At 35.3% G+C, this 25,603-nt stretch overlaps 1 protein-coding gene across 4 annotated transcripts in view; it reads right to left on the bottom strand.

Moving 5' to 3' along the window:
* Nucleotides 1–25,603, bottom strand: part of VPS13B (vacuolar protein sorting 13 homolog B) — a 454,216-nt gene that overhangs the window by 290,920 nt on the left and 137,693 nt on the right. For 3 of the 4 annotated variants that reach the window (XM_087825303.1, XM_087825300.1, XM_087825302.1), the window contains exons 20-21: nt 6,649–6,758; nt 3,201–3,348 (exon numbers count right to left, since the gene is read on the bottom strand). In XM_087825303.1, the coding sequence (XP_087681429.1) occupies nt 3,201–3,348; nt 6,649–6,758 (258 nt within the window). The remainder of the gene's footprint in view (nt 1–3,200; nt 3,349–6,648; nt 6,759–25,603) is intronic. The other variant, XM_087825301.1, reaches the window with a different exon arrangement.

The raw sequence follows: 25,603 nt of genomic DNA, 5'->3' as shown, positions 1-25,603 counted from the left end.
GTTTCCCTTCTATGAGGGACCACATCCTATGCTGCCTCCTGTCCAATGTGTACGACCTTTTATTTCTCCCACATATTTTGACCAGTGTGTTATTTACAGCAGGAATACAAACCTAGTCCCTTTTACTCCATCATGGTCAGAAGTTAAAGTTCCATACTTTTCTTTTGTGACATTACCTCTTAAAATTTACATAATTAAATATCACAACTTTATTATTTTGGTAGTATTTAAGCAGTCAAATGAAAAGGCCTTCTATTATTTTAACTGTATTTACAGAGCTTTAGACTTGATGATAATGAACAGTATTTTTTAAAGCTATCATTTATGGAGTATCCTGCTTTTTATAGTTTTCATCTCCATTACAGACATTTTTGTCAAGAGCCCCAAATTAATGTTCATAAGGTTTCCAAAACATAGGGTAAACAGATGTCCTATCTTTTAGGGTTTCCTTGCCTTGAAGGGTATACGAATCCTCCAGAAGATAATTTAGAGTTCTGTAATAATGTGTTATCTTCATGTGAAACACGACTTTGTTCTGGCTTGGTCTGCCCTGCGTGCCTGCATCACTAAAACAGTGCTGTTCTGCTGTCAACACATTCCAGTCATTAGTCACGTGTTCCCACTGCAGCAGCTACTTCACACTGGTTAATTGAGATAGGAAGAGGAAGATGTCTGCTTCATGTTGAATAATTAAACACCAAAATCAAGGCCAGTACTTTATCAGCTGGCCTTGGCCATCATGTGCCAGAAATACCACGTAAATTGTTGGGGATGAACATAAGACCAACATTGGACCTTAGGTTGAGATTATAAAAACAAAAAACATTAATAAGAATTCAGACAAAAATTAATACTAACATTTCTCCACTGTAAAATTCAGTTTAAAAATTAAAATGTGTATTTCACAACATGTGAATATACTTAACACTACTGAACTGTATCTTTAAAAAGGTAAAGATGGAAAAAGTAAAACAAAAACACGATGTGTGAAAAGCTATGAATACCTTACCAAATTCATTACAGTTCACGACGCAATGTAAAGAACAACAAAAACAATGATAACTACATTTAGAAGTAGGTAAAAATTCAAAGGACTTATAAAACATTTTTAATTTAAAACCAAACAGGAACAGTATACTCTACTTAAAACAAAACTTTTTGACACCTACTTCTAATTAAAGCATATGGCTGGCAAAGAGCATTCTCAAGCAAAGGGAGAGAGCACTACCACCAAGATTTCCAGAAAAGTAACAATGGTGGGTATCCTCCTATAAATGCTCAAAGAGTCAAAACAAGGCCAGGACAGGGCACTAGTTTGACAACTGCTCACTATTACGCTAGCTTGTGTAAGAATCTATATTGGGTGAAGTACTGATATGCTTAACCATAAGGAGAATACCTATCAGATATCTGACTTAAGTGTTCTAGAAACAGGGGAACACTAAAGACAGAAAAAGCAAACCGCTCAACTCAAAGACCCACAGTTCATGTTGTAATTTGAAATAAAGAACAATGTGTTCTTTACACACTTCTTCATATTCTATAAAGTGATAATTAGTAATAGGAAGCTGTTTTTTGGTTACGTTACTTTACTCATTATAAAATTAATATAAATTTCTTATTAAAAATGGGGAAGTATAAGAAAGCAAAATATGTCTCAGATAGTAACTGGTATCATTTGTGAACTGGTGTGTAGCTGATACAAGATGTGACTTTAGATAAAAAACTTCTCCACGCATAGCAAATATGTATTTTTCTAAAATTTGTGATATTTTCTATATAGTTCTATGTCATGTAACTTCATTTCAATGATAACCATTTTCTTTTCTTTTTTTAAATATATCTTTACTGATTTCAGACAGAGGAAGGGAAAGGGAAAGAGAGAGAGAAACATCAATGATGAGAGAGAAATGATAAGCATTTTCTGTCATCTTTACCCATCCTTAATAACTTTATATCAATTATCAAGTGTGATTTAAAGAACAGGACTAGCCCTTGTTGGTGTGGCTCAGGTGGTTGGAGTGTCATCCATGCACCAAAAGGTTGAAGGTTCAATTCCTAATCAGGGCACATACCCAGGTTGTGGGTTCAATCCCTGGATGAAGCATGTACAGAGGCAACTAATCAATGTTTCTCTATCACACAGATGTTTCTTCCTTTCTCTCCCCCCCCACTCTAAAATCAATTTTTAAAAAGAAAAAAGATCAGGACTAAACAGTAAAGCAGGAGGCAGAATACATAGTTAATATGTACATAAGATTAAATTTATTTTTATCAATTGACACTTAATGGACATTTATATTCAGAAGTAATATTTATAGGCCTTTATGTAGATCACCAGTTAAAGAGATGGTAACTAAAGGAAAAAAATATCTAGTTTTATATTAAAAACTCAATGCAAGTTACAGATAATCTTTCTATGATACAAAAAATAAGCATTGGCATTTTTATCAACTGACATAGTAAATCTCAACAAAGTAGAAGCCTGTGGGTACTGACAAGTAAAAAATCTAATAATTCTATAAAATAAACATAACATCATACTTTAAAAAAGTAATACAGCTCAGAATAATGATAGTTATGTACAAAACTCCACAAAAATGTATATTAGTGTATTTATTGTTGCTGTCAAATGTGAAGAAAATAACACCAACTTTCCCTCTAACCCACAAATGGCCATTTGAACTTCCTTAAGTACACAATCGTATTTTAAACTCCGTAAGGGCAGGCATCATGCCTTATCAACATTCCCACCCTCAATATCACCTATAATAGAGTATTGCCCATTACAGACATTTAACAAGTGGGTTTTGACTTCTTGAAAACATAAAACTTTTTTCAATATGCTTGGTAATGAGTTATATGAAATAAAGCTGAATATCTAAGAAAAAATATAAAATCACCTGGAGATAGGTGGCCCATCATCACAAACATTGTAAGTTAAAGAGAAAAACACCAATTAAACTTAAATCATAAAGTGCTGTTTTTCATTACACAATAAAGGAAATAAAACATTTTATGGAAGAAAATTTATGTTTTATATCTGCATAGACGATCTAGCTCAGAAAATAAGAGAAGGGGGGAGGAACAGGAGTCTCATGCCTCTGGTCAGCATTCATGAAACTGTGGCCCAGACAACTTGAAAATTTGTTAGCTCAGAGGTTAGGTAAGCTCACAGAGCCTCTAGAGTGGACACGTACCTGTTACTGTTTTTGTTTTTATAGGGCTGCTGGCATATTCAGAGGCCTGACAGGACTGCTGCTTTGCCAGGGGCGCACTTCCAACCGATGCCTCATCCTCCCTCCTTCTGCTGGGCGGCATCACGAGGGGACCGGCTACCACAGGCTGCTGGAGAGGCGAGTGGGAAACTGGATTACTACTACTCAGGAGCAGGGAGGGTTCAACAGGGCATCACTGAACAAAGTCCTTTACAAGTTGGGGTTGAGGCTTTATTTTATTTTAATATCTCTTTATTGATCTCAGAGAGAGGAAAGGAGAGGGAGGGAGAGAAACAGAAACACCAATGATGAGTCACTGATTGGCTGCCTCCTGCACGCCTCCGACTGAGGATCGATCCCGCAACCTGGGCCTGTGCCCTGACCGAGAATCGAACCCTGATCACCTGGACCCTAGGTTGACGCTCAACTGCTGAGCCACGCCCAGCCGTGCAAGACTTTATTTTAAATTAATTAGTCAATCCAACAACCAATCTCTCTTGCCCTTCCTCTTTGTGTCTTTCCCCGCCCTTCCCTCAACCTCCCCCCCCACACACATACACACTCACACTGAATGACATTTTAAATTATAATTCTGTGTGGAAACTTGAAAATAATAGTAAATTTTAGTAAGACGTATAAAGATAACATAGTAAGAGCAAATCAAAACTAAAATTAGCTTTGAAAATTAATGTTAGGTCACCCAAATAAATTCAATAAATAAAAAAATAAAAATAAGTAAATAAAAGGAAATTAATGTTAATAGAAAATTAAGGTTATTCTTATAAAATTATATTTTTAGACACATACTTCTATAAACTGATTATGTAAATGTTAATATGGACAGTCCAATATTTTTTGAGAATTGCTGGAAGTCTATTTTGTCTGACAAAGTGATATCCACAGTATATTTAGAAAACATAGAAAAATATCTATAGTTAGAGAAAGCTGGAAAACATTATGATCCTATATTGAATGCATGAGTGCTGAGCTGAACAATAAAGCAGCTGTTTCATCTTTATTCACTGAAATAAAGTCTGATGTTACCATTGATGACGCCCAATACAATCTTGTCAGATTTTTGGCAAAAAAAAAAGCGTAGGTATTTTTAAGTTTGCTGCAGGATCAAAGATCAATGCTGAACTGGGTGGAAAACAATCATCAAATGTTGGGTTTTAGCCACAAACTGAGAAGGAAATTGCAGCTTTGGAAACAACAGATGATAACTGTAATACAGCTGCATCAAATGGTGAATCTGGGGGGGCCAGGCAGGTGGCAGTGGAGTCTAACGTGACCCTCAGCACAGTAACAACCACACTTCCACAGATCCAACTCGCAGCACTTAATATTATTTAGGTTATGAATAAATATTTCAATGACAACATAGTATGTTACAGAGCTTTGTAACAATCAAGTTATGAGCTAGAGGGGAAAAGGCAAACTATTTTACAAATTGTTATTTAGTCTGAGTAAAAGAACAAGAAAGCTAATAATGAGAAAATGAAAAGATTAAATCTACTGTGGAAACCTCACAGTGTACAGTACCGGCTGTCATATTAAACATTTAGTCAAAATGACAGTATTTACACAAATCTAAATAGGCAGTGGTATTTAAGACAGAGATGAGAAATGCTCAGCATCATGTAAGTTTTGATTCAAGCAGACTCCCTCATCTATAAAATAAGGGGGTAGAGAAGTCTGCTGGAAAACCCCTTTATGCTCTAACATTTAATAATTCCATGACCATTATTTGTAATCCTGCAATACAACCAGGCACTCTTACAACCAAACTCAGATCAAAATCAGTATGAAATAAACAATTAGAGAAAAATTATGTGCTGCATCGTGTGATACTGAACTCAAGCATAACAGGTGAAAGATGAGATCAATGAAAGCCATGGTACTGGCAACACCAAACAACAGACAAACAAACAAAAATCTTTCTTTCATTGGCAATATAACAAGGGCCTTAAAATATACTAATCTACATGCCTGGAGCCACTAATTGCACTTCTGAAAATATATTCTAAGTGAATAAAGAAAAATACTAGCATTTAGCTATGAAGATGCTTACCCCAATGTTATTTATAACTGTGGATGAATAGGATTATGGGTATTTGTTAGTTTATCTTTTTTTTAAGAGAGAGAAAATCCATCAGTTGCTTCGGGCACATGCTCCCAACCTTTTGGTGTACGGGACAACGCTCCAACCAACCAAGGCACACCTTCCTTCTTAGCTTACTCCTGTGATGTTTAGCTCAACTGTTAATTCCTCCTTTTAAAACCCTCACCTGCTTGTGATAACTATTCCTCTTTTTTGTTTTCATATAATCCTGTACATACATCTAAGGTAGCACTTACTAAGAATGGCATTACTATGTTCCTTAATATTTTCAAATGAACTACAAAGAGCTCTAGAGGGATATTCTCAACCATGATTTTCACTTCTGGAGCCCCAGTGTCCAGCATACTGTCTCATAGTCTGTGACTATTTGATAAAGGGAAGAATGGCATGGCAGAGAGACGGCAGAAGTTTCAAATGAAATTAGAACAAAGTGAAGAAAATTATTTAAAAGATGCTCCTTGAGACATGAGTTGTACTTTTTAGTTAATTTTTATATTCTTATGTAATTATAAAAATGTGCGTATTTCTGTCAACTAGCTTTAAGTTATTTCAGAAAAAAGATACAAAGCTATTCCAAGTAGAACATTACAAAATTATAATTAAGTCCATAGGAGATGCAATTCAATAGAGCACAAATTTGGCCTTAAATTCTAAGCTCTGCCATTTACTAGATTTGTGACAATAGGTAAGAGAATCTAAATAAGCATCAGTTTCTTCGTCTTTAAAATGGGAATAAAACCCATCTGTCAGAATTACACTTAAGTATCATGACATGGAAAATTACAGTTAAATATTCTAGAAACTACAATTATCTACTATTTACTTTTAAATTTATACCTTTTTAAACAAACACATACTCCAACTTTTTTGCACCAACCATCCTAATCCCAGGGTTAGGCACTCAATGCATGTTTGCTGACCAAATCTAAAGATGAAGAAGAAAAGTCGAGATAACAAAAAAGAAAGCAAATGCTTACTAAGAAATTCTTATGTATCTGAAACTCTGAGAACAAACAGGCACTATGAGGAAAAACAGGACCGTAAAATAGGACGACCTACCTAAACCAGGCTCTATCATGTGTCTGCTTTACAAGCAATTGTACAGAAAATACCTTTAATTGTCAATGAAACTCTACTTTGAGTTGTAATTTCTTGTGCAGAAGCTAAAAAACAGAAATGCTTGAAAGGGGGAGAATGGGAGAGAGAGGAAATCTGGTACATCCATAAATAAAATCAATAGAAGAAATATATAACTTTAATAAGTGAAAGAAAAAATTATTCATTGAGAAAATTATAAAAATGTCTCACCTGCTGCATATGCCTACTGGTTCGTTTCTGAGGCTGATAAATGAGCCAGGTGTATAAGACTGGGTCAATATTAACTGCTAGTCCTTGTACACCACAAAGAAGCACAGCTCCTAAAACGCAAGATGTGAAAATTGTTATAATTCCTCATAAGAAGTAATGAGGTTGACATCACCTCACACGGATTAGTATAGCTCTGATTCAAAAGACAAACAGCAAGTGGTGACAAACCCTCACACACTGCTGGAGGGAACGTAAAAATGGTGCAAATACTTTGAAGAACATTTTGACATTTCCTCAAAAAGCAAAACACACAGTTACAATATGATGCAACAATTATATTGCTAGGAACATACCAGGAGAATTAAAATCATATGTCCATGCAAAAATTTGTACATAAATTTTCATAGCAGTTAAATTTTCATAATAGTTAAAAAAATGGGAAAAACACAAATGTCCCTGAGGTGCTGAATGGATAAAATGTGGCGCAGCCAAACAACGGACAACTATTTATCTGTGAAGACGGATCACGTACTGACAGAGGCTACAACACAGATAAACCTTGAAAACGTGAAAGAAGCTAGTCACAGAAAACCACATACTGTATGAGCCTGCTTATGTGAAATGGCCAGAACTGGCGAAGCCCTAGGAAAACGAGGTCAGTGGGTGTCAGAGCCAAGGACAAGGGAGAGTGAGAATAACCATTAACGTGCGCTTCTGGGGGCAATGAAAATGCTCTGGAGTGAGAAAATGGTGACTGCTGTACAACCTGCAAATATAGGGTGGGGCAAGAGTAGGGTTACAGTTGTTCCAATGCAAAATAAAACAGTAATAAATAATAATACAAGACTAAACTGTGCTTCACGCACTCACAGCTGTACTCCTACTTTTGCCCCACCCTGTATGCTAATAATCACACATTATGCACTTTTAGGAATGTTATGGAATGTGACTCATCTTATGGAAAGCGCATTTGTCTTGGACAGGCACCAGAAGCAGGTCCAAAAGGGGCCCTTGAGGCTGAAAGGCTACTCAGAGCTTGTTGTGACCAAGCGGAAGAAGAAAAAGGAGACAGCGGAACTCCTGGAAGCTGTGGGAATGAGCGAAACGTACAGGGAGAGGCTGCGTGGCCTGGACAAGTGGACCCTGGCCCAGGCAGCCTTCGGAAGGATGCAGGAGAAGAGGCAAATGGAAAAACCCCTGAAGCCTCCAAAACCCACAAGCCATGAGTGGCGGACTTCAACAGGCACCCAGACACATTCGCGGAGCAGAAGTCAGCTGGCCGAAGCAGCCTCCCCACCCGGGGCAAGGAGTGGCACTGAGGGAAAATGGAAGGCCAGGGTGGGGTTATGTTTGGTGCCTTTGGTATTTTCCAGAAACAGTCTCTTACACACACTTTTGTGTATTCTGCTGAGGCTTCTCAAAGGAGGGTGCCCCCGTTCTGAAACTTTATTAAAGCAAGACTATCCTTTACTCTGTTTTAGTTTCCCAGTAGCACTGAAGATGAACCTTTCCAGTTTGGACTGGGAATTACTGAGAGTTTACCCAGAGACTAAGGTTATTTCTGTTTAAGTGCCATGAAAGTATTTTTACTCCCAGGTTGCACCTAACTCGTTTCGACAGCCAGTCAGCTATCTTCACCTGGATAAAGCTTCCTCCAGTGGAAAAGTTGCAACTGCAGCTACCTGGCACCCTTTCTGAGCTGGGCTGGTGGCTGGCATGAAGCCTGTTCCCCCAATACCCCATTGCAGACATGTCAAGTGGGCGTTGCCAGGGCAGACATTGCCAGTCAAGCACCGTGTTCCTTGTGATGGAACCCAGACACCGCCTGCCTCTCTGCCCTCACCCTGGGCTCCAGGCAGGCCCCAATGTTGATTCAGAGTTGGCACATACATGGCACCTGCTTGGCATTTCGGGCCTAAGGACACCTCAGGGTGATGGGACCAGGGCAAAAGCCCAGCACAGACAGACATGGGTGCAGTCCAAGGGGAGGGGCTAGGTTCCAGTGCCGGAGAGCCAGGGTCTTTGAGGCCCTGTGTGTCCCCACCACATGAGGATCAGACTGCATATGCTACTGGGAGAAATGGTCTCTGCTGACACAGATCTGAAAAAACAACAAATTCAGAAGGAAAAAATCTAAGTGTTGGGTTTGTGGCTGTCTTATGTGAACTGCAGAAAAAAACAAAACCAGTTATTAAGTTAAAAAAGTTTTTTAAGTACATTTGTCTTTAAAAAAAAAAAATAAGCTTAATATTTTTAGGCAAACACCAATTTCTGTACTGGCCATGAAAATGGAATATTATCTCCCCTTTTTGTTTATCTTATAAAACTAATTCAGGGTGTGAAAGGAAGCAGTATTATAACCACTCAATAAATCATTGTAAATTACAGCTTTAACTCTTCAGAAGCAAAGAAAGAGCTGCCCAGATGAAATGGAGGCTAACACTCCGACATCATACAAAGGCTGCAGTGCAACAAGCTGTAATTCAAACCTACCAGCTGAAATGCTCTGTCCCTCTCTGATAAAAAGCAGCATACACAGAGCTTAACTAAAGCAGAATATCCAGTTTTTAATTTATGTGCAAGTTATACATATTCATAAATAAGCTTTTGCATTTCTACATATATTTTATGAATAAAATATTAGCTCCACAAGGATATGTGGAATATGAAGGAAAGAATATTTGTCAGTTTTGCCCTGAACTGTATGTCCAGTATTTAGGAAAGTACCTGCCATAAGGTAGGGGCTGGGGGGAAAAAAGTCAGGAAAATGGTAAGTAGGTTTTCAGGTTAGCTGGGAAAAGCCCATTTGTTCTAAAATACTGCAGATTATTTAAGTCATTAGCATTAGTAAAGTTAGTATTCATACCAAGTCCTATGAGAAGTGAAACACACAAAGATGGAAACAGGATGGATGACAGGAAGCAAGAGAAAGAGAAAATTTCCCTTTTTTTCAAAGCTTTGCACAGAATTTTCAAACAAGCGAAATCTGCCATGTATACTCCTGTTCGGTCTTACAGTGCTACTTCTCTCAGGAACCCGAAATCGATGCAGATTCCCAGGCAGCATGCCGAGACAACACAAGCAACTGCCCCATCCACGTACCAATGCGCATGCTGATGAGTAATGCTTCACTCAAATACATGCCAGAAAGGAATGATGGGAGAGGCAAAATACAAGATAATTTGCAAAAAGGGACTCACAATTGAAGTCAACTGGAAAATGAAATTTAATATACTTTTTTCTGTAATAGAATGTAAATTCCTCATAAGGACCTAAATTCTTCTATTTCTCAAATACCAGTAGTGTACATAATAAGGTTTAAAAATGCTATGTTATATCAAGGGAAATAAAACAGGACTTTCCCAAAATTATATTGTTTTCAAATAATTCTAGGAACTTGACTACACCTGACACTGTCATTCAATGAAGTGAAAAAAACATAGCATTATAGTATGCAGAGAGAGTTCATTTGAATAGTGTCTTTGTTTTATAACAACTCATTTTCTCAAAAAATGTTACTGGGTGAGAAACAGAATTTGCCTCCAAATATGAAAAACTAAAAAAAGGGGGAGAGAGAGAAAAATCATAAGGAAATTTTTTACAGAGGCTTTTAATTTAAAAAATTAGTCGAACACATTTAAGTGGAGTATTTAAGAAATTTAAATTCAAGAATACATAATTCAATCTTAAAGGTTAAAATACTTTTCTAAAATCCACATAGAGAAATGAAATTACAATTAGATTTAAATTATTATGAACTGCTTCCTATCACACAAGCCCACTGTAATACAATTTTAGAATTAAAGTTGCATAAACAGAGAACACAACACAAGTAACGTGCCATCAACAATAAAGAATGTGATCCACCAAAAGAGGGATAACAACAGGAAGACGACACTGAGACCCAGAAGACAAAGGACCAAGGCAGGAGGACAGTGACGGGAATGCCCAGGAGGACAACAGTGAGTCAGTGACAGGCACAGGGAAAACTTAGTAACAACAAGCACAGCTATTTAATACAGAAGAAACAAACATTAAAAAGTCAAGGATAACCAATTATAGGATGCAACATGACTGTGATGTAAATAATACTCGTAGACAGAACTATGTAAATTCTAAAAAAATGAATTACTTGATTAATCAAACCTATGATATAACAATATCAGAAGCATGGGTATATAAGAGGAATGCATGACAGGTGCTAAAGAGGGTGAAAGTTGGCCAATTATTATTGCCCACAGTAAGACTTCAAATAAATAATGCTCTAAACTGAACAATTAAGAAAGAGCAACAAAAGCCAAGTTATTTATTTTAAAATACATAAGTAAACACTAAAATAACTACGGAAAAGAACTGAAACTAGTTACCTTTTGAAAAAGGAACATTAAAAAACAGGTACACGTGCCGTGAGAAAGAACTGGGAAGAACAGAAATAGAAGTAGAAGAGCCTTAGATTTTCTTGCTGAGAAATATCCTGTTAGTCACTAACCAAAAGCAAAGAAAAATTTTCTTTGAAAAAGCCTCCCATTCATTATCACGTAACATCTACAAATTAGTATCTGTGAATAGTCCCCATAACAAAAAATCAGCATGAGAGAAAGCCAAAAAAATCAACAAACAACATGTTTAGTTAGACTTTTCAAGTACTGGAGATACCGCATACAGAACATGGAACAGCCATGTTTAAAGTACAGGACCATAAGGAAGTGCAACAATGATAAAGTATCAAACAATATATTCTAGAGAAAAATGGAAACTACAGAAATGACTTCTTTAATTGTTGAAGCAAAAAACTCACTAGACGGGTTAAACAGCAGATTAAATAGAGTTGAAGAAAAAATTTAGTGAAATGCAAAAAACACAAAGATAATTTAAAATGCATCTGAGACAGAAAAAAATGGGGGGGAGGAACCTAGTAAAATGAGGTTAGGAGACATGAGGACTCAGTAAGAAGACCAAACAAATGTCTAATTAGATTTCAGAGGGAGATACTAAGGAATGGGTAAAAAGCAATATTGTTAAAAAGATAACAGCTGAGAATTTTATAAAATTGTTGAAAGATAGTAAGCCTCAAACCCAAGAAGCCCAATGAATCCAAACTGGATAATTAAAAATAAACTTATTAGACAAACAGAAAAGAAGCTACAAAACGCTGAAGAGAAAAAGATCAGAAAAGCATCCCAAAAGGGGTGGAGATTGTATAGGGAATAAAAACAGCAAATAAATTGATAATCAACTTCTCAGCAAACAGTCAATGATATTCATTACATGATTTTACTTCAAAACTTATATATATGCTATATATATTCTTTTGAATCTATCAAATGTTATATATAAAAGATGATAATAAAAAAATTGATAATCAGGGTAAAAATAAATATATCAGGGTAAAAAATAAATATATCAGGGTAAGTTTTAGTCTCTCCAATATTATCCATCTCAACTATTAAGCCACATATAAACATTTTAAATTTATGATGAAAAATACACAAAAATCCTATATAAACAAATCAGTATATATATTGAAAAGTATATAAACCACTCTAAAGACAAAAGTAAATTAAGAAATTACATTCTCCATATTAGGCAAGTTATTTTAAAAGTCTTTTCAGATATGCCAAAAACTAAATGTGTCAAGTAAATTTTAAAAAACTTTCTCAAAAAAGTTATTAGCACACTTTAAATTAGAATTTTAGAGAAAAAGAAAAACAAATGTGACAATATTTCCACAACAAAAATTAATCTTGAAGTCTCACTTACTTTATTATAATGAACAAGTTAAAAGGTGGGTCAATGGGGGGAGGGAGAAGACATCTGTAATGCTTCCAACAATAAAGATAAATTTTTTAAAAAAGTATTTCACCAATAAATGTTCATATAAGTTATATGATTATATTGTACCAAAAAATGACTAAATGACTCAGCCAAGCTTGAACTTTATGAATGTTAAATAGGTGATAAAACAGAATAATCTATTAATTTATCATCAATTTAGTTGAAATTATACTTAGACGTAATGTTCTTTTAAGTCTAAAGGGATATTTTCATATTATACTCAATTTACAAGACACAGCCTTTAAAAATAACACAAAAGCTCCAACATATAAGTGTGCAGACAATTAGTCTGAAACTGAGTTGACTCAGAACAGATCCCCCATAAATCACTAAATTTTGGCAATATATTATTCTGTTTAATTTTAGCCTGGGAGACAACTAATGAGAAAAGTGTGCTTTACTTCTCTGCTCACTGCCAAAATGGTTCACTTATCCACATTCCACGCAGGCTCACCGATTAGTTAAATCAAGGCACCACAGTCATTTTCAGTTACATCATAAAAGCTGAAAATTGAGAACTGAAATAAGGGACAGAAACCAAAGTTGCTGAGCATTAAAATTACATATACATTCTTCTTGTCAGCTACAGAAACCTTGTCAAGCAATGATATTGTCTTATAAAATACCAAGTTATAAATGGTAAAAAGGACTCGGCATTTTATCTTGAACCAATGAGTGAGACAGAAAACATAGACATGTTCATCTTCATCGAAGTTTAAAGCTCACTATTTTTCTATTATGCAGCTATAGCAAAGTAAGAATTTTTTAGATTTGTGTAGCTCTTAAGAAATTATTTGCTAATCTTACTTCTAAGAATAATTTTAAGAATTCTGGCTAAACAGTTAAGTAAACCAGGAAGGAAGAATCAATACTTCAAAAACAAGGCAAGGGAGAGTAATCACAGTCTAAGAAATGACAGAGCAGGTATGAGCTACCAACTACTGGCAGCTTTACCCAAGGTAACTGTCAAATGTAGTATAAAGGAATCATCAGATTTCTAGGTACGTGTGTATGCAGCTCATGTTACTTATTAACAATTAATTTCTCTTCCCTGAGGATACAGAGGATCACAAGAGAACTCTATTCCATTGTAACAATAAGAGTAAGCCATGTAACCTATCAAAGCTTTTCAACATCCATCAGACAGCAGAGTCACAAAGAAACCTAATGAACAAAAGTCGTAAAAGTGCAAGGCCCCCGAGAGGAAAACGGAATAAACAGTGGCTTTCACTTCACTCTTGGTGCAGCCGGAGGACAAGAACACCGGTAAGAAGAAAACTGAACTTTCAACAAATGTTTCCATGCAGGGGCTGGCATGGTTTAGCACCTCTGAAAGCCCTACATGGAGGGGAACCCACCCACCTGCCATCACTTTTCAACAGGCCTCCAGCAGACACTAGGAAGGCTGATGGGGGGACGGGACTGGAGATGAGACCGGTCGCCCCGAGACGCTGGTCTGTGGCCTACTGAAGTCTGAGCGCAAAGAACGGAAAGAAATCCCACCGGTGCTCCGCACTTTCCAGTGAGCATCCAGCAGGGCAATCTACTAGCAGGAGAGAGACAAAGGATCCTTACGTAGGAACAGCTGAACAAGGCTCACTGAAGTCTGAGGGGCAGGGCAGGAGAACTGAGGGAAAGCCACAAACCACTCTAAAAGGAAGATTCTCCTCCTGCTCTCAGGAACATGGAAGCCCGCAGGAAAGCAAGAACCAGCCAGCTAGGAACAGAAAGCAAAGCCCAGGACCAATGCAACTACACCAATAACATGGCAAAAAGGGGCTTGTCTTTTTTGTGGGCATAAACATTATTTAACTAGACTCTATTTTATTCTTTTTCATGCAGTGCTTGCCATTCAATTTTTTAAAATTATGAAACACACAGTACCAGAAGAAATTACTCATTACTAAAAGCAAATACAATAAATAGCACTAGTCCCAAAGGTAGGGGGCGCGCAGATACCAGAATTACCAAACGGGGACCTTAAAACAGCTACGATACTTCAAAGAACGCACTGAAAACATGCATGAACTGATGGGTAATTGCAGCAGACACACTAAAAAATATTAAAAAGGGCCAAATGGAAATATTAGAATTTTTTAAATGCAGTATCAGATGTGAAGAATGCTTCAAAAAATTCTTTCCAAAACTGAAGAATGGTATCAACTGACAGATTGAAAAAGCTTAGCAAACCCCAAGAATAAACAAAAGGAAAACCAGATCTACACACATGATCAAACTGCAAAAAACCAAAGAGAAAAAAATTTGAAATCACTCCAGGGGTGGGGGGGGGAGGAAGACAATACATATAAGGTTTACCATGAGAAGGATAACATCTCATGAGAAATAATGGTGGCCAGAAAGTAATGAAATGATATTTTTAAAGTGCTGAAAGAAGAAAAGACAACCTAGATTCTATATCCATCGAAAATATCCTTTAAAAATTAATACAAAATAAGAAAAACAAAACAAAAACAATTTGTCTCCAAAGACTTGCACTACTAGAAATTATAAATGAAGTGCTTCAGGCTGAAGGAAAAGTATACCAGGCTGAAGCTCAATTCTAGAAAAGGAATGAAGAATACTAGAAAAAAACTGTTGGTATATAAGGAGAACCTCTTAAAATATTGTATTTTATTTATTTATATGTATATATATTATATAGTTACAATTATATACACATAGACCTTTTAAGTCTCTTTAAAGACATCTTGACTATTTAAGGTAGAAATAGTAACAATGCAATGTGGGGTGCATATTGCACAAAAAAGTAAAATATATACCCATTGAGCACAAAGAACAGGATGGTGGTAAATGGAAGTAAAATCGTGTAACAAGGCATTTATCTTATTTTTCAGTTTATTGTAGATTCCTTCACTGTCCTCTGATTTGCCAATGTTCCTGTCACGCCCAATCCAGATCAAATTTAAAATATTTAATTAATATCTATTTATGTACATATGTGCTTTTTTCTTTGCATCTATCTAAATTCTCTGCACATCATTTGATTCAAATTAGCCATTAAGACTTCCTACACTGACCTTCCCATCCTCTGGCCAACTGCAATAGTATGTAATACAGAGCTCACTTTAGCCACTGATTTAATTCATATTTTCTCAGTTGAGACTAGGATGGCAGAGGTGGTTGTGAGTTTTTTAGGAAACTACAGAATGTGTGAAATGGTACATTTTACTGCTTTACAACATTAAGCACCCATCTGTGTTCCTTGGTCATGAATTCAAGGGGAGTCAACTCCTCCCAGTTGCATGTTTTTCTCCAGCCCAGTTCAGGCACAGAGAAGGCAGAAAGATTAAATTTTATCAAGATTGTATATGTATGTTTCTTTTCTTTTTCCTGATGTTTTCCTTTTTTCTCCCCAGTTCAAATTTAAGTTATGATTGGTCTCCTCCTATCTGATGACTCATGTCTTAACTCTCAATTGGCACAGAAGGCACAAATGAGATATAATGATGGTAACCTCAAACCAGAAGTGTCAGTAATTAATACTTCGTAGTATCTCAAAGTTTTGTTCTCCAATGTTATGTTCATAATGACATAAAGCTTTAAAACCATAAAGGTAATTATAGACAGCTCTGATAATTAAAAGCTTAGAACTACTAAACGATAAAAGATACCATAAACAAAATTAATGGCAAAAGTTAAACTAGAATATTAGAAAATACATAACAAAGATAATATTCATGACATGGGAAAACCTCCCAAAAATTACAAAGAAAAGATATGCAACCAAACAGAAAAAGGGCAAAAAATATAAATAAACAAATCACAAAATAAATAGAACTGGCCTTCACTAACAGCCAAAATAATTCAAGGTTAAACAATAAGATAATTTTTCACTGACAGACTAGCAAAAGTGTAAATGAATGAAATTCTATTACTGATAAAGCTCTGAAGGATAGAGCACACTTCATGCTCCGCTAAAAGAAATGGGAATTGGTACAGTCTTTTTGAAGGCCATTTTGGAATTACTTATTAAAATTTTAAATGTACATACTCACTGATCCAGCTATTTCAGTTCTTGGAATCCTACAATAATATCTGTAGATGCTTCCTTTTTAAATTTATAAGCACAAAGATGCTCATCTGTAGTTTTACAGTAACAAAAACATGTAAATAACATCAATAGCTAGTCAAATTATGATAATTTATTTAATGGAAGACCATTTAGCCATGTGCTAAACGGTGAAGCAGGGATGTATGCAATGACACAAAAATAAGTACAGAATAAAACCTTTAAAGTTTAAAAAGAAATGCAGACACAAGAGCATTTCATAGAAATTTCGGGTTATTACATGTATGTATGTGTATTTAAACATAAGATATGCTTATATATAATATATACATGTTTAAAGATAAAATAGTGATATGTCTGAGTGTATGTGGGAGAATACAAAAGGGATATACTATAGAAAAACATGAATTGCCAGTGTACAGACCATGCTGTCTATAAAACGAGGTAGAACAAACATATCACTTCATAATTTTAAAATAATATATTACTATATTATTTATACTCTAAAACCCAGAAACTACATCACCATGTTTTATGATCAATTTTGAATTTCAGTGAAAACTTTGGTTCATGGAAAAAACAAAAGCAAAGCCTTGATTCACCACAAGTAAACAATTTAGAAAATTACAGATCTCATAAAAGTCTCTCTTTTATTTTTCTTCAATTTGTTACTTTTTTTTTCAGGACTTTTATTAGTCAGAATCCCCACCCCATATTGCGCCAAGTCAATATGCATAAAACTAGGATCCTATAACTAAAAATTAATTTTTAAAACCAATTCTTTAATTTAAACTGAATTTAGTTTTGGATGATTTAATATCAAAATATAGATTATAAATCAATTATTATAAAATTTATTACCAATTGACTCATTCACCTCAGTAAAATCTTTTCTATTGTCCAATATTATGATAGTTGTAATTTCAAATGCTTCTTCGTCTCTTTTATAAATAAGCACAAAACTCCACATAGAAATGGTATTAGCATATATTAAATAACTTAAGGCTATGAACACTGTCAAGACACTGTACACAATATGATAGAATTAGCTTTTGAATTAATGATGCATAACACAGTATTTGGTTTGATTTAAATAATTTAAAGCCAATACTGATCATCTCTGATATGAAATTCCAAATAATTTATATGGTACTGATTTAGAATTTTAATTTTGCTAACTATATGAAGTTATTCACATCTGGCTTAAATTTTAAGTACAGAGTGAAGGATCATATGCATCTATTTCCTTTTATAGATCCCAATAGGAAGGTTAATAATTTTTACTATAATGATTCCTAAAATGAACTAGAATAAGAGTCTTCAGTCACCCACAGTAAATATTATCTAGTTTATAAATTCTATGGACCAGTAACAGTTGGAGAAGCTTCATTCAAAATCATGATAATATTCAACAGACTAACTAGGAGACAGAGTATACATTTTGATTTAATTATGAAATCCTTGAATCCTAAAATCTTTATTAATAATAATAAATCTTAACTTGGAAATTAAAAGCAATGCTTTTTTGATCAAGACCAGACAAGCATGTATTTTCTGATAGCTAACATCATGACTTCTCATTTCATCTAGGATCTCAAGGTATAAATCAGAGGGTAGATGTCTAGCATTCCTATCAGGATACTGCCTTCCATCAGGCATCCCTCTCCAGCCAAGTAATTTCTTTCAATTTTTCAGAAATTAAGGAGGTTATTTTAATAGAAGAACCCTTGGACCACCATTTCCAGACATAAACAAAAATATTTAGAAAACTGCTCTACTATTGCAAGTATCAAATCAACCAAACAAAAAAAATGCCCAATGTATGTTTTTCACTAAAAAACTTGAAACCAAAATGATTTTCTTCCCCTAATTTGGATTGCCTTTTGAAGGAAAAAACTCATGGCTGAGACAGAAAATAATATATATTTAATTTAGCAAATGTGTAAATAATAAATATACTTTATTATAAATAATGTATATTTAATTTAGCTAACCTATTATTTTCCAAAAATACTTACTAGAGCACTTGATGATTATCTAGAATTTTATTCTAATTACACCATATAGAACACCATAAAGAACATCAGGTATCTGAAACATGCAAATGCTTTATTCCACCTGACCCAGTTTTTACTTCTTTCCTCTGTAACACAGGCATAAAACACTGTAAGACACATGTAAATTTGAAGGGCAGGCAACAGGAAGCCTTACACAGAGTTCCCAAGGTTACAAAGCTTTTATGTATGTGAGGATTAGTTGATAGAGGCTTTAAAATTCAAAGAGTTCCGATTTCTGAACAGCATTCCAATATTAAATCAAATTCATTACCATTCCTGGAGTTCAAACTGGATTAGAGTCTTTGGGAACATAAAAGATTAATATGAAGCAAGTATATAAAACAAAAGAAAAATTAATGAATCACTGCTATAACTATTAAAACCAATCACAATTATGAGGCATATTAATTTCACACTACCTTATTACTTTAATGGAGCTTTGGAAAAATGTCTACTCAGGTCCTTTACCCATTTTTAATTGGACTGTTTGTCTTCCTGGTGTTGAGTTGTATACATTCTTTATATATTTTGAAAAATAACCCATTATCAGATTTATCATTGGTGAATATGTTCACCCATACAAAGGGTTCTCTTTTTATTTTGTTGATGGTTTCTTTTGCTGCAGAATTTTTTAGCTTGATGTAGTCCCATTTGTTTATCTTTTCCTGAGTTTCCCTTGCCCTTGGAGACATACCAGCAAAAATACTGCTGCAAGAGATGTCTAAGATTTTACTGCCTATGTTTTCTTCCAGGACTTTTATGGTTTCGCAACTTACATTTAAGTATTTTATCCATTTTGAATTTATTCTTGTGTATGGTGTAAGTTGGTGGTATAGTTTCAATTTTTTTCACATGCCTCTCCAATCTCCCCAACATCATTTATTGAAGAGACTGTCTTTATCCCATTGCATGCAAAGGACCTGAATGGACACTTCTCCAGAGAGGACACACAGATGGCCAACAGACATGAAAAAATGCTCAAGGTCACTAGTCATCAGGGAGATGCAAATAAGAACTACAATGATGTATCACCTCACACCTGTCAGAATGGCTACTAGCAATAAATCAATAAACAAAAAGTCCTGGCGAGGGTGTGGAGAAGAGGTACCACTGCTGGTGGGAATGCAGACTGGAGCAGCCACTGTGGAAAACAGCAAGGAGGTTCCTCAAAAAATTTAAAATGGAACTGCCATTTGACCCAGTGATCCCACTTCTAGGAATGTATCCTAAGAACCTGAAACACTCATCAGAAAGAATATATGCCCCCTGTGTTCACAGCACCATTATTTATAACCAAGATCTGGAAACAGCCCAAGTGCCCATCAGCAGATGAGTGGATAAAAAAGCTGTGGTACTTTTTTGTTTGTTTGTTTGTGAGACTCCTGGGGCTAGAATAGTAACTGAACTATAGGAAAGTAAGGAGTTATATTAATCAAATTACAACCATAAAAAAAAATTTAATAATGATTCAATATTTTAAACCATGAAAGTAATGAAGACAGAACAACCACCACCACCACCACCTGGGGACTATGCTCATCAGGAAATTAGATGTTTATGGACATAACAGCAAAAGAAAGAGAAATGTGAAAAGGAAATTTTTAAAAGGTCAGGAGGACAGAATCAGGATACAAAAAAAAAACTTAAGATATATCATCTCTCTTTTTCTTCTGTATTTTCAGGAGAATGGTCCAAAACACCAAATGCTGATCAAACCAAGCTATTAAAAACATTTGATTTTATGTACAAAGCAATAGTTTTCTTACTGTGAAGTTCTATTCCTGTGGTTCTCTTTCCTCTAAGTTGGTTTCATTGTCCTCAGGTAAATTTACGAATAGTGGGAAATGGTTACAATAAGGTTCAAGATTATAATCTACTCAGGGGAAAATGGTAGTTTCCTTTTCCCAATAATTTCAACAGAAGTCTTACAAATAAATCTCCTTGGACTGGCTCGTTTCATATGATCATCCCAAAAACAATCATTTCAAAAAAGGAACAAACTATGACTTCCAGGCATGGATCACACATTCAACCCTAGAACTACCCTGTGACATCAATCCCATGTGAATCCATGACTTACAGCTGTTATCAGATAGGGAGAAAATGAATGCTGAAGCACAAACAACAGAAATAATCACACTGTACACCCACGAGTCAGTCTAGTAACTGATCATGATATCATGATTTTTTAAATAGTTTAATGTAATTCCAAACTTCAAAGTTGCAAAAAACAGTATAAGAAACTCCAAAATAACCTCCAACCAAATCCCCCAGTTGTCTAAATTTGGATACAATTGCTTTACACACAAGACACACATCTGTGTGGGGTGTCTGTGTGTGCATGTGCAGAATCTTTAACTGATCCATTTGAGAGTACACTGGATACACAGCACCCATTTTACCTCCAGCTATGTCAGTGTGTATTTACTAAGAACAAATACATGCTCTTACATGAATACTATGTTTTTGAACAAATGTGGTGAATAATTTTTTAATCTTTCCTAATATTGAAAACTCATTTTTTTAAAAAGGTGTGTCTCACAAACTCTCTTAATATTCCTGGAAAGAAGAGATATTTCCATTACAAATGAAAAGAAAACGCAACATCACTAAAATGAAGTAAGTATTGCTCGGTCCATTTGTTTTAAAACATGTGATTTTCATTATTGAGAATTTTTCAGTTCTTGCCAGTAGTCACAGAAGAGATTCAAATTAACTTAGAAAGTTCTCCACTCCCCGACGAATAATAATCTATGTTTACAGCCCTTGACAAAGTAAACCAACTGATTATACATCTGCCCTCCCAACACCCCAGAGTCGGCCAAGTCCGGACAATCGAGTGCCAAAGCACAAATGCTGAACATCTAAGATGGTGATGGAACATGGAAAGATACCATAAATTCTCCATAGGAATCTCAGCAGAGTTCATCTGAATTTGGCAAACTCCAAGCCTCATCTTCTCCATTTTTAAGATGAAAGGGTAAAGGGGGCCAAATATATGGTGATGAAAATTATCTGACTTTGGGTGGTGGGCACATGATGCAATATAGAGATGATAGAAATGTACACCTGAAACTTATATAATCCTATTAAGCTATGTCACCCCCAAAAAATTAATTAAAAAATAAAAAGATGAAAGGGTTTTGCATCAGGCCAAGATAGAGTAACAGGACCAGATTTACCCTTCCCATGTGAAACAACCAAAAAATTGGGAGAATATATGAAACTAAGGTATAGTTTCATATATGCTTTGAAATATATGAAAGACACTGGACATCAGGCAACAAAGGACTGTGGATCTTGACATATGAAAAACAAACGAGGTGTGTGCCTACAACTGTCCCAGCTTACTGCCTTGAGAGAACTTCCAGGATAGTGCAGAGAGGGGAACCAAGCAAAGCCCACTACACTCAAGTGGACGACACAGAGCTGAGAGGAGATAGAGCTTTTCCTACTTTAAAATCAGAATAAAGTCAGTATGTATTTATTTTGAGCTAAAAGCCTAAGTTTAAACTCAATTGTGACTGGTAATCAGAACAATGATATCTGCCAATATCTAACCAAAAGTCTGTGTTATGTTGATTCAGATGTAGTTTTTCTTGGCACATTCTAAAGCTTTCAGCTTTCTCTCAATTAAAGAGAGAGCTCTTGCAACATGTGATGATCTTAAGGGAAAGGCTGATAAGAACTTTCATTCAAATAATCTGTCACTGATTCAGGGGCTTCCTGCATCGCTACACCTTCCATATATTAAGCTATCTGAGGAAGACGAGGGTGCGGAAGAAGATGCTAAGATATTTACTGTAGTATGTTTTTAAAAAATAATGAAAAGGTCTATACACAGGTTCAATTTTTTTCATGTTGATAAAACCAGTGTTGAAAGCAAATTTATCAAAGATTTACATCTCAAAGCAATCATGAGCCCTAGGATTTAAGACTGTCCTGATAGGAATGCTGATTACAACTGCAGGAGATTTAACCAGACTAGTATTTTTACTAAAGCTGTTGCTGTTTTTCTAATTACTCTGGTTATTAAATTCCATGTTTTGAGTAACTGCTTCCAACTCTATTTTCCCTTAATTTTGTGCATGGGATGATGCTCCAACCAAATGAGCCACACTGGCCAGGGCAAGAACTATGTATTTTTAAATCAGTTTATATACTATATGTTACAATAGAAATTAAAGTAAAATTGAGCAAATGTATCATACTTAAATATTTGTTTCTAAAATAATTTTAAGATATGAAAACACTTATTTCATAATAATCTTATATAGAGAAATACAAAGTAATATATACAGAATAGTCTCAGATATTATTCCTATCATTTTATTTTTTTATTTTTTATAATTCTCTAATGCATCATCTGTATATTTTATTGTGTGTTCACCACCCCACATCCAGTCTCCTTCCCTCGCCATTTACCTCCTTTTATTCTCCTCTACCTCCCCACCTCCCTTTCCTGCTGGTAAAGCCATCTTGGTATACGCTTAAGGATTAATTTGAAGTACTTAAACCCATTATTACCAAAATAGGCAAGATCTGAACATAAAATCTTGTGGAAATATTAAGGGTTCAACAGAAAGATGGGCCCAATGAACAATGTGTATATGCTTTGGAAAGGTAACGGCCAAGTTGAAGTCTTTCTTACTTTTCCTTCCCTGATGATCAAGATCTGTGTAATAATGACAGGGCACAAAAAGTAAATGGCAGGGAACAGCAAGCACCACAAGGTGGTGCTAATATCCTCTCGTAACTGCCTGGATAGACCGCTGCTGCAAGCTTGACTTCAGATGTGACCTAAGGTGAGACTCTCCAACCCAGAGGGTGGATACCCAACTATAACATTCTCTGGCCTAAGAGAAAAAGAAAAACATTAACTTTTAGAAGTTTTTTATTGTTCACTGTGGAAAAAATTGAATTTATAATCCTCTAGAATTAACATTTGACTTGCATCTATCTTCTTGTCATATAGTTACAATAATTTATATGAAAAGGGGGCAGGTAACTCTATGAACAACTGTCTTTACACTACTCCCACATGAAATTCCCAATTTACACTCAATGAATAAACTACCATCATGCACAAATCAAGACTTCTTTATCAACGGTGTTCTTATGTGGGACACCAATACCAGTGATAATGAAACGGTCCAGTATTACGAAACCCCTATTCATATTGCCAAAACCTGTTTCCCAGATTAACACTTTCCCTCATTTCTGTATATGTCCTCATCTTCTTAATGTAATGGACTCTTGGGAAAACATGTCATGGTTTCCCACAATTCAGGTTCCAAAGACCCCAAATCAACTGCTAGAGTCATCCTCCCTTCAGTTCCTTTTGGGTCCTGTCAGACAGACACACAGATGGAAGGATGGAATGCTACATGGACGGACGGACGGACGGACGGACGGACGGAAGGAAGGAAGGAAGGAAGGAAGGAAGGAAGGAAGGAAGGAAGGAAGGAAGGAAGGAAGGAAGGAAGGACAGGAGGAGGGGGGAGGGGAGGGAAGGAAGGGGAGGAGGGGAGGGACCACGGGAGGGAGGGGAAGGGAGGGGGTGGGAGGGGGAGAGAGGAGGCTAGTAGGGAGGAAATTGCTGTTGTATGTATTTCTGATTCCCAAGTTACAACAGCAATTCAGAATAAAGGAAAAGCGAGAGTTGCTAGAGAGAGTTGATATCTATGCTCATTGAATACAGTATGTTATACAAACACACACACACGTTTATATAAAAAATAACATTTAATCCTCCAAAAAAAAATCTCCATTTTACCAATGCCCAAACTGGGTTTTAGAGGTAAGAAACGTTTCCCAAGGTCACACAATCAGCAAGGACTATCTGACTTTAAAGCCTCTTTCTACTATTCTATAAAATAATCATGCTAATATTCATTAGGATAGCTAGTATATACTAAGTGGCAACTCTGTGTCAAACAATGTGTTGAGCATTTCACATCTATATTCTCAATCTACACATCATAAAATGGTATTATTATTTTCTTTACCACAGATGAGAAAACTGAGGCCCAGAACAGCTGAGTGACTTTCCCAAGGGTCCCACAACTAGTAAGTGGTAAAGCTGGGATTCAAATCTAAGCAATGCAGCTACAATAAGTCTGCCACTTAACCAGTTCACAATCCTGCTACTCATTAAATACACAACTATTTCCTTTGGGAGTAAAATGACAGTTTAATGAGGAGTAAAAAAAAACAACAACAAAAACACATTTTATTAAGCACATAAAATGAATAAAAATGCTACAGCAGACACTATGGAAAGAGACCTCAAAAAACTTTAAATATAGATAGGAACACATAGTTATTAACTTGAAAAATGTGATCACAATTAAAAAACATAAGCAGACAGCAGAAAAGTAAAATAATTATCAATGACTAAACAAATAAGATATTAGAAAAAGTAAAATGTGATTATTTACAAACAATAGCTAATATAAGATTTTTTAAAAAAAGAAATCACTTCAAATACAACTGGCTGGAAAAGTCACTAGAGAAAAGGTATATTTTAATAGAATATTTAATGAGAAACAGGTTTGAACAGGTGAGAAGGAAGAAGGGCATTCTGAGCAGTTTAATAATACTATATTAGTGAACATGTAGATGCAGAAACATGTAAATTGTGTTTAGGAGTTGATCGATGTGATTAAATATAATTTTTTACACAGAATAAATTAATGTAGAAAAGCTGAATGTACTTTAATTTTCTATAATCTTCAAACCCTAGTGATGAGTAAATATATCAATGTTTCTACCTAGTTTATTACATTTTCTATAATAAATATTTCAGAAAGCAACAAACAAAAACAAACAAAAAACACCTGGATTTCAAATACTTGAAGCAGCAATCAAAAAGAAATTGGCTGGTTGTGCCAGAAAGAAAAAAAGAGATACAGGAATGAAAGAACTAGTGAAGATAAAGTTGAAGAAATTAAGTCAACCAATTTGCAACCCATAAAATGTTCAACAGCAACACTAGAGATTCTCAAATGTATTTCATTTTAAGTTACACCTT

This window comes from Miniopterus natalensis, chromosome 16 (assembly GCF_054644295.1).
Source record: "Miniopterus natalensis isolate mMinNat1 chromosome 16, mMinNat1.hap1, whole genome shotgun sequence".
Taxonomy (NCBI): Eukaryota; Metazoa; Chordata; class Mammalia; order Chiroptera; family Miniopteridae; genus Miniopterus; species Miniopterus natalensis.
This window is presented reverse-complemented; position numbering and strand designations above follow the sequence as displayed.